The 10,474-nt window shown below is 37.9% G+C and overlaps 1 protein-coding gene across 1 annotated transcript; it reads right to left on the minus strand.

Annotated features, from left to right (window-relative positions):
• Positions 1-7,634: 7,634 nt before the first annotated feature.
• On the minus strand, positions 7,635-8,471 carry LOC127100795 (uncharacterized). Its single transcript, XM_051038073.1, has one exon. The coding sequence runs from the start codon at positions 8,469-8,471 to the stop codon at positions 7,635-7,637; it is 837 nt and encodes a 278-aa protein (XP_050894030.1).
• Positions 8,472-10,474: the final 2,003 nt, after the last annotated feature.

The following is a 10,474-nucleotide window of genomic DNA, read 5'->3' on the forward strand; positions in this document are numbered from 1 at the left end:
GACACCTGCAAAACAGACAAGGGTTAATATGAATGGTATGCGATGCACTGCTTGTTCAGTTTTAAGGCACCCCCGTTTTGAAAGGGAATACCCTGCAAATGAATAAGCATGAGATGTTGGATGCAAATATGCAGATGATGTTATGCAATGCAAAGGCATGTCAATCAGAATTGATGGATCCGCTTGAACATCTGTCAGGTTGCACTGCCTGGAGAGAAATTCACTGAGGAATATAATACAAGACCAAAACTCTGCTCCAGAAAACTGGGTTGGTTGGAGGTTAAGGTTTCCTGAATTTAGCCCGCCCCTCACTGGTAGGTTCTAAGAACAGAAGTTCGTCAGCTTCAGCCCTTCAGTCGCGAATAATACGTTTACCACTGAAGGTTTGGTATTATTACGGGACAAAAGACCTCCATTGACTCCCCTCAACAGGACATCCTAATAGCAAGTTCCCAGTCTCGGGATCCTCGGATTGAGCAGCGAGAATGTGCCCACCAGAGCTAACATAATCACGTCTCGGAGGAGAGGCCTCGACTGAGTTCTCGGGAAATGGTCACTGGAGTCGACGATTTCTAGAGGAACATCCTGCCGTTACGGAACACCCGTAAGACATAATATATCCAAAAGAAACCTTGTCTGGGTGTGGTTCTTCACGAACGACTTAACGTAGCAACACGCCACGCAAGCCTCATGATTATCCACTCTAAAACCTGTGTGTACACTCAAGCCTGGGTAATGGGCTTATCTCTCATAGAACACCCCATCCCAACAAACAAACAAACAGATACAACAGATGCATGCAAGCAGGTAAGCAAATAAATGTACAAAAGCATGAACACCCAATAAACAAGAAATCACACAAGCTAGGAGGGACTCGCTTAGGGAAGATGGACCAGCAAGAGGTCAACTTCTTTCAGTCCCCAGTGGAGTCGCCAGCTATCGCAACCTGAAAAATACAGTGCGCGAAAAAACAACTATCGAAAGAAAATGACAGAAGAGTCGCCATCGTGCGTTATTCATCCCAAAGGAGGGAAAGGAAACGCTCGAAGTAAACCTGAAAAAGGAAAGGACAAGACGGGGTCTCGCAACCAAATCTTGGGTTCGGGAGTCGGTTATGCGAAGGGAAGGTATTAGCACCCCTACGCATCCGTAGTACTCTACGGGATCCACTTTTGTAGTTCTTGTCTAAAGGGTGTGAGTTTATCTTGTGTTGTTTACCACAAAAAAAAGGTTAAATGAAAATGACTCGCGCGGATGTCGCATCCACTGTATACTTATCTCATCTGAATATGAGAATCAGAGTCTTCGTAGCTCGACTGGCCTATGGGTTGGGGGGATGTGTGCTCGCTAAGACATCGCGTCTTATGCCTACGTATCTCATTTGGAATGAGAATCAGAGCAAGCCGTAGTTCGGCTAACTACGGGGTTATGGATTGGGTTTTGGACGAACGACGTCACTACGCAATCTACCGGATGCTCGACCTTTGGAGACTTACTCGCCTGTAGTAGAAGGAGTTAACGTGTTGCTTTGGGTTTTAGGGTTTGAGGGTTACTCATGCAAAAGGCAGTCCTTGACGAAGGAACCGCGCTACCTGCAGGGATACGAACACATACAAAACAAACATGTATAAAGTAAACATGCCAACAAGGGGCTAAGAAGTAAATAAACAAAAGAAAATAAATGCCTCCTATCGAGGTCTTCCAGCTAAGAAAGCGATAAAATGCAGAAAAAGAGGTAAAAGTACCACACGGATAAAGATCCGAAGTAACAGCAATTAAAGGAGTAAGAAACCCAGGGATCTCCCAAGCTAATGCCATCAAAGAAAGGTGAGTCAGTACAGGTAATTGGAATGAACCTCCAGGGGGTATCCCACAAATAAAGTGGGAAAACCACGCAAACCATCTCTGCAAGAGTCTGTGAGCCCTCACAAAAACTCAACAAAAGGGTTAGTGAAACACGATAAGCATTTTTTTCATGGATAACAGTATGGTTTCAGAAACCTCAAACCCTGTGGCATACATTTCAGAAATCATGTGTTTAAACATTCAAGGCATAGGTTTCACCCATTGATGCATAATTAAACCCGTGGGCAAAAACATAATGAAATTCATCTATTATACCTCATACATTCAGATGATCCAAATTAAGAGCATAAAATCATGGGAATGAGGCAAACCTGATGGGAGAGACCGGTTGAAATCAAATGGCACGGTTGGGTTTGCAAGGCAATGTTAGGGTTTGCGTGAGATGAAAGTGTGTGAGTCAGATTGAATTTTTCAGAGCTGCCTGGGGGTTGCTCTGAGTTCTCTGTCAGGTTTTCTCTCCAGGTTTTGTCAAGGGTTTTGTTTCAAGGAAACCTCAGAGTATTTTGCTTCCCTTCCTTTTTCTGTCTGATCTCCCTCTTTTATAACCTGATTTTCATGGCTTTGTGGGCTCAAATGAGAGAGGTCCAAGTCCAAGTTTTTTCTATTATATTTTATTTATTTATTTATTATTATTTTTATTTATTTATTTTTTTTGTAAATTTTTTTTTTTTTTATAAAAGTTTCTTGGATCTAATTCTGATTGACATGATGAAATGCAATATGAAATGCTAAATGAATGCATGAATGAGGGGGGCAAATTTTGGGATGTTACATGAAGGTACTGTTTTTTTTTCATGAGGAAATCAATTACCACCTTTGGTGTAATCGGTTACATCCCTGAATGTATGACTTATTTTTGCTTATGTTTTATGGTGTAACTGATTACACCTCTCCGGGTAATCGATTACACCTGAGCGTTCCAGAATATTTTTTTTTATCTTAATTAAATAAATGCCTTTGGATAAGTGTATTTTTACTCAGATTTTCTTTTCTCTTTATCACTTACCTTACCACTTTCCCATCTAACTCTTCATCTACCCTAAATCTTCAAAGTTCTTCTCTCTCACCTATCACCATAACCTAAACCTCATTAAAACCCCACTTTCAATACTCTCCATTTTTTCATTCTCTCTTCCCCAAACTCCATTAAACCTCAAGAACCCTAACTTTTCAGCTCCCACGGCTCCATCAAGGAAAGATAAAGGCAAGACCCAAATTGATGAAGGTAGCTCAGAACATCAAGAATCTGCTTAACATGCTTCATCCCTCATATCCAAGAGACTTACATTTGATTTCCGGAATCGGTCCCTTATGCCGGTAAAATACGGTAACCTTTCCTCTTTTCCTTCTTATAATTTTGATTTTCCGGAACTCTTGAGATGTCAAGGAGTGTACTTTATGGTCTCCGATTATGGAAATTATTATCTAGATTTGGTTAAATATTCTCTATGCAAATTTGGTTATTGTTCCCAGTGTTAAAGATGTCCTAACCTCTAGGGTTAAGAATATTGATATTGTTATGGATATAGAAGCTTTTGCAAATTGTTTGGGACTACCATAAAAGGGTCAATCTTTTCTTCATGGTTTACCCCAGAATGGGAAGGTTATAGTAAAATGGGTTATTTTTTTCACATCTGCCGTGTCTCACAATAAGCTATCCTGGGTAAGAAGAATCCAACCTTTTCGCGGGTCCTTTTGTTTTCGAAGAATTTGACGGTAAGCGATAGGATGCTTCATTATCTGATCTCCTATATTTTTATGCCTGAACACTCAAATCACTCTGAAATTGGTGATACAAAGTTGGAGCTTATGTATGCCATCAAAAACAAGATTGTAGTTAATTGGGCATATACCATCATGCATCACATGAAGCATCAACAATCCCTCACCAGAGGATTACCTTATGCAAGGTTAATCTCCAAAATCTTGGAAGCATGTGGTATTGATCTAAAAATGGAACCTAAGAAGAAAATGATCGCAAAAGAATGTGAAATCAATGCTTCAACATCAGTTCGGAATACCTGTATCTTTTTAGACATGGATGGAATATATAAGTACAAGGATGAATCCTCAACCTCTTCAAATGCTCCTCCATCTCCTCCACCGGCTCCGGAAGGAGGATATTCTAATAAAGCTCTTTACAACAAAATATGCTCAGTTGAGACGACTATGATGAAGAATTATCGTGAGAAAAAATTTAAGATGGCTTCGATCAAAAGACTTTTGGAGAACCTTTCAAAATACCAAAACCTGGAGAAAAGTGATGAAGAAGAAAGTGAAGAGGAAGACGATGAGGATATGGGAATGTATGATAGTGACTAAGGCATTTATTCTAAAATAATTCTGTTTTGTTTCTTGTTTTTTTTGTTGTTATGCTAATTTTTCTCCTCTTTCGAATTATGTCTTTTTAAACAAATTGGTGTTGTATTAAACTATGTGTGTTATGGTTATTGTTTTATCTATGTATGTGTTATGGTTATTATTTTATCTATACTTGTGTTATGGTTATTGTTTTATTTATGTATGTATTCATGTTATTTACCTTATCATCATACAATATATGTGTGTGCTTTATTGTTTTCGTCTTTTCCATCCTTTTTTCTAATGACAAAGCAAATCGCTTTAAAAATTCCAATCTTGGATCAAGGGGGAGCTTCGATTAAGGGGAAGTTTTTAATTTGTTAGAGAAATCAAAATTGGATCAAATTGTCAAATATAGAGTTGTCATCATCAAAAAGGGGGAGAATGTGAAGACAGGCTTCTCAAAGTGTTTTGATGAAGACATGCTCAACATATATGCATTGCAAAAAGAATGATTCAAGAATCAAGCTCAAGCGTTTCCTTTCAAAGCATTTCAAAGTCTTGAAGATTGTTATTGATTTGATCAAAGTATTAAGGTATTAAGTTCTCATTCTCTCATGTGTTGGATGCTTAGGTCTCTAAAAGGTTTATCTTGTAGCAGTCACATTCATTTTTAATTGCATTCTGCCATTCTGTTGTGTGGTAATCAGTTACCAGCATTAAGTAATTGATTACTAGCTTTGCGTGTTGCTGTGCAAGGCAAGTTTTACAGCAAGTACTCGATGACACCCCTTTTGGTAATCAATTACACAGTGTAGTTTTTCAAATTTTGTAACGTTGGCTCAGGTGTAACCGATTACACCATATTGGGTAATCGATTACCTCTGAACCAGTGGCAGAAAACATTATATTTTTCATGAAATTGTTTTATGGAGTGTGCTCTTGAACCTTGCCATCCTTTCATATATCATAATCATTTAGAGAGGTATCTAAGGGTTATATATAACACTTTTTCTGCAGATTTTGAACACACCTCCTTTCTCACAAATATTTTCAAACAATCTTCTTCATTTATCTTTTCAAATTTATTTCAAGTGTTCTTGATCAAAAATTTCTGGTGAAACTATTTACAGAATTTTCATAAACATTCATATAGTTTCATCCATATCATTAGAGCACTTGTTTGTCATAAAGAAGTTTGATTACTTTAAAGGAGAAGATTAATCAATAGATTGATAGATTACTTTCATTTGTCAAAAACTTGTAAAAAATTCATATTGTTGCTTTATCCTTGTTGTCCATGATTGTTGGAAACAAGAGGTCATTAAAAGGGAGGATTGTTCTCTTTTGGAAATTAGTGAAAAATCCAAGAGGATTGTTCTTGGTGTGATTGTTAGTGTATTCATTGAAAGACTAGGAAAAGTCCTAACAATAGTAAAATCTCTTTCATGTTGAAAGGGGACTAGAGTACTCTCGATCTGTGAGGGGAACCGGGATATCTCTTCGTGTTCTTTACCTTTCCGCACTTTACCGTTCATCACTTACCATAACCAGAAAAGAAAGAACAAAGTTTTTCATAAACCGAAAAAAGTTTCAAAGATCCTAATTCACCCCCCTCTTAGGCGCTACTCAACTAACAATCAGCATGTACACTTATGTCACTGTTATGCATTGAATAGATATCTTCATTACGATCGATATCCAAATCTTGTATTTAAGGGCTTCCCTTTACGTTGGGGTGTCCCTGCATGTCACCAACAATGAGATATGGTGCCCCATGATTATACAGTGGTGGTGGAAAATTCCCATGCAGACCTTGGTTATTGGCATGATAACCATTAACATGTTGATCATTAAAATTCATCCCAGCAAAATTCATAGCAACATTGGGACGAGGCTGCCCCACAAAAACATCTTTGAATATCAACTCAGGTCGTTCATTCTCAACACGAGGTTTCTCCACAAGAGCCCCCAATTCTTCCTGGTTCCGAGTGACGTTGGTAATGGCCTCCACGAACTGTGTCATCCTAGTATCCATTTGGTTCCTCATCTCTTCAATGTTAGCCTGGATTTTATCCATCTGACGTCTCTGATTGTTTCTTGTGGCATAACGGTGAATGACTGGATTTGTAATCTCTGCTAAGAAGAGCAGAGTCAATAAGAGAAGTCCGACCAGAGAACCTGTTATGAATGCAGTATGAATGTGTGAATGAATGCAATCCACGAAATTACATGTTTATGTATTTCCAGGGTCTTAAAATTTTGATTCAAGTTATATAAGCGAAAAGTAATAGAAAATATATAATGAACACTTGGATAGGCTGAACATCTACTTCATTAACAAATCAGAGTAAGCACAAATAGTTATTATAAAAGGAATAAGTAAATAATCGAAGCAAGAGTACAAACCAAAATATCCCATCAACAATCCTGATGGTGATTTAATTCATGAAAAACAAAAATACCAAACTAGATTTTCCAATCCACATAGGTCAGAGGTCCTCCACTCTTGAGATACTTCAGACTCCAAGCTTTGGACTCTTCAAACATCTTCTTTGTCCCATCCTGATTGCGCTTTTAGACAAGGTTTTGGATAACCACATCTTTCTGAGAAATCATACCATCTAAGTACCTACACTGATCAATCAACTTCTCACATTCATTGCATTTTGGGAGTTGGATTTGTAAAGGAGCATCATCCCTTTCTCTCAATTGAGCTTTAAGGCTTACAATCTCCCCACAACTTTCTCCAAATTAATGTGGCCCCCTTTGAGTTGAATTTCCACCCCTATCCTCTGGGTATTTTCTTCTTCGAATTGGGAATTCTTGTCCTGCAACTACTTCTCCAGTCTTTTAATCTTGTCCTTGTACTTCTTCTCCATCTTGACTTTGGTGACTTTGAGTGACTCACATTCTCGATGATTTTGCTTGATTTCTTCTTCAACCTCTTCAAGAGCTCTCTTTTGTTCTTCGATAACTGTAGAAGTATCCCCTCTAACTCTATTGATTTTAGTCTTTTTCCCGACTCTTCCATCCATGGCCAAACCATATTCTCCAAGAAATTCATCCATTTCTCTAAGTTTATGAGACAAATCCATCTTTTCTTGCCTAAAGTTGAAAACTTGCATCCTCAAATCTTCTTTTTCCTGCTTCAACTTTTTATTCAAAAGCAAAGTCTGATTGAAGTATTCTCTAGGCACAAAATCAGGGTGATCTGGTTCTTGAGGATATAATGGCTTATCTATGGGAAAAGGCAGCAAGACAGTTCAAACTCTCTCTTTGACCCAGTCTGCATAAGGAGGATAAGCAACACAATCTTTCTTGCCAAAGAATTCCTTTCCCTTAAATGAAATGTGGTTCCAAGCCTTAGCAGCCTTCTTCATTATCTCATCATCATCGTTCACATTTTAGAACAAATATTCTTGTATGCTTTTATCCTTTGGAGGTCCTTTCAAAGCATAGCCCAATTATCTTTGAGATAACACATAATTGTAGTTTATGCCTCCCCTAATGCCCATGAGTGGCACATTAGGAAATTCTCCATAACTCACAATCACCTCATACCTTTCCATTCTATCCAACCTCAAGTTGTACCACACTAGGTCATTGGAAATAAGTCCCATCAATCTCTTGGACCATTTCGAAGTTTCCTTGTTATCTACGAACGCTCCTTTACAAGGGAGATGACTTTGGAACCAATGATACAAAAGAGGAGCACAACACCATACTAAACCACCTCTCTTTTTGTGATTTCTGGAATGAATGGAATGGTAAACATCTCCCAGAAGTGTTGGTACAGGATTCCCCATCATGAAGATACGAATTACATTCATATCGACAAAATCAACCACGTTAGGAAGAAAAACAATGCCATAGATACTGCATGCCAAAAAAGTATTGAAAACCTTCCAATCTTCTTCTTTACCCAAATCATCTAGAGTGGTCAAAAGGAAGCTTAGATGAAACCCAGGGAGTCCTCCTTTTGTCTTAAGATTAGAATCCACCACAGATTTGCCCAAGTAAAGGGCCGCAGCAATATGTTCAGAATCAGGTACCTCCATAGATGCATGGAAAGGAACTTGAAGCTTGATGGGAATTCCCAGAATACAGGAATACTCTTCCAAAGTTGGCGCCAACTGGTAATCTGGGAAGGTAAAGCACCGTAAAGGAGCATCGCAGAATTGTAGCATAATGTGGAATGCACTGTGTTGATACTTGTTAAGGGGAGCTTTGAGGTAATCTACAATCTTCCTATAATCTCTTTTAAAAATTTCCAAGTTGTTAGGAGGGGATCTTTCAACCATCTCGAGAAGGGAATCCAGGTTGACTTCAGGAAACTTGTAAGAAACATGTCCACCTCTACCAGTCGTCACAAATGTTATTTATCCCATAAGAGGGAAAGGAAACACTGAATAAATCTAAAGAAGGATGAATATGATGATCTCACAACCAAAAGACGGGTAAGGGAGTCGATTACGCAAGGGGAAGGTATTAGCACCTCTCACGTCTGTAGTACTCTACATGATCCATTCTTTTTGTTCTAATCAAAAGGGTGTGTTTATTCTAAGACTTACTACTAAAAAGGGATTGCATGGAAACATTGAATTGTAAACAAAATAAAGTTTTTTATTATTTCGCTCGCTTAGGTTTTGCAACCCAATACCTACGTATCAAAAGAATGACAACACCGTAGTTCTTCTCAAAAAATTTGGTTGGTTGGTGCTTTTTATGGGTAACCACCCTTATTGAAAATTTTCATAAGAAAAGCCAGGTGGAAAAAGAAGTTTGATTGTTTGAGTGTTTTGTTGAGAGAATACACCAAATGATCCTCCCAAGGCAGGAGGTATCTGAGTACTTTTTCTCTTATTGTTGAAAGTGTTCAAGTAGTATTAGAATGTTTTTTTATCTTGATTAAGAAAGGGTTTTTGTTTTAGAATGAATGCAAAAATAAATGGAAAATCTAAAGGGATTCTAAAGAGAAACCTAATGTTGGCATGCAATAGTGGTCCTAAGGTTAGGATAAACGGGAAACATTTAACTAGATTATCATGCAAAGATTGACCTAGGGTTAAGGATCAAGGGGGCTACCTAATATTGTTATGCTTGGTTAACAAACCTAAGGTCTAATTTAGTTCAATATTAACCAAGAATGAACCAAAGTAATCTTATGGGGAACATGTTATCCATACAAGGAGAACGGATAAAAGAGGGATAGTCCATATTAGTGAAAGAACAAAATTGGTTCTACAATAGAATTCCAAGATTTTGATGATAACAAAGGATGAAACCAAAAATGGCACCCTAACGATATTTTTCTAAGTGTGCAGGACTCTGAACAGTAACAGAGGATTCTGATCATTATATCATATACAAACACTGATCAGATACAAAGTGCTAAAAGATCAAATGCCGCTAAGGAAGAAGTGCGCCCAAGAAGTTCTGAATCTGAGAAAAGCAAGACAGTAAAAAGAACCAGAAGCTCTAACATCCACTGGTCTTAGTTCTGATGATCTAGAAGACTAGTACTCTGAGAAGCTCTGATGAATTCATACATGATCTCCTTCTGAAGAATGATTCTGATACAACAAGACTCTGATGAAGATTCACCAAGTCCAGAAAGAGTAACAAAAATAATTTCTCATATGGAAAGGAAGTATTTTAAGAAAGAAGTTATTCAGAGAGACAAAATGGTTTTAGCAAGAAACACAGAAGTAATGACATTGAATGCTCATTAAAGACCAAGATTCTGTCATCACTCCAACGGTCCTTCTCACTATTATATAAAGGACAGTCTACCTCATTGAGAGACACAACAACAACGCACAGAAAAAGTCATTCACATTCTCTCTCAATTTTTCACGAGCTGCTGCTCATACGTGAAAACTCTTGCTCTAACACTTTGCTATAATACTTGCTTACTCTTAGAAGCACTTTCTATTACAAATCTATTTTTCTAAATTGTTGTTATTCGTCAAGTGACTCTGTGTAGTCTGTATACTTGAGAGGACTAAGAGAGTATTCTCTTAGACGATTGGTTGTGTAATCTTTCAAGATTAGTGGATTAAGTCCTTTTTGAAGGCAAAATCACCTTGGCCTGGTGGGCTGGAGTAGCTTTGTTTTCTAAGCGAACCAGTATAAAATTCTGTGTGTTCTTATTTTTGAAAAAGCTTTTATTTTCTAAAACAATTCAAACCCCCCTTTCTTGTTTTGCTCACCTTCAGTTGGTATCAGAGCTTCGGCTCTGTTATTGATTTTCTAATCAAACACTTAACATTGTAGAGAGATCCAGAACGGGAAAAACTATGGC

This window comes from Lathyrus oleraceus, chromosome 1 (assembly GCF_024323335.1).
Source record: "Lathyrus oleraceus cultivar Zhongwan6 chromosome 1, CAAS_Psat_ZW6_1.0, whole genome shotgun sequence".
Classification (NCBI taxonomy): domain Eukaryota; kingdom Viridiplantae; phylum Streptophyta; class Magnoliopsida; order Fabales; family Fabaceae; genus Lathyrus; species Lathyrus oleraceus.

Bases quoted from the DNA above. Each gene is read 5' to 3' on its own strand.
- LOC127100795 (XM_051038073.1), bottom strand. From the start codon at position 8,471: ATGGTTGAAAGATCCCCTCCTAACAACTTGGAAATTTTTAAAAGAGAT.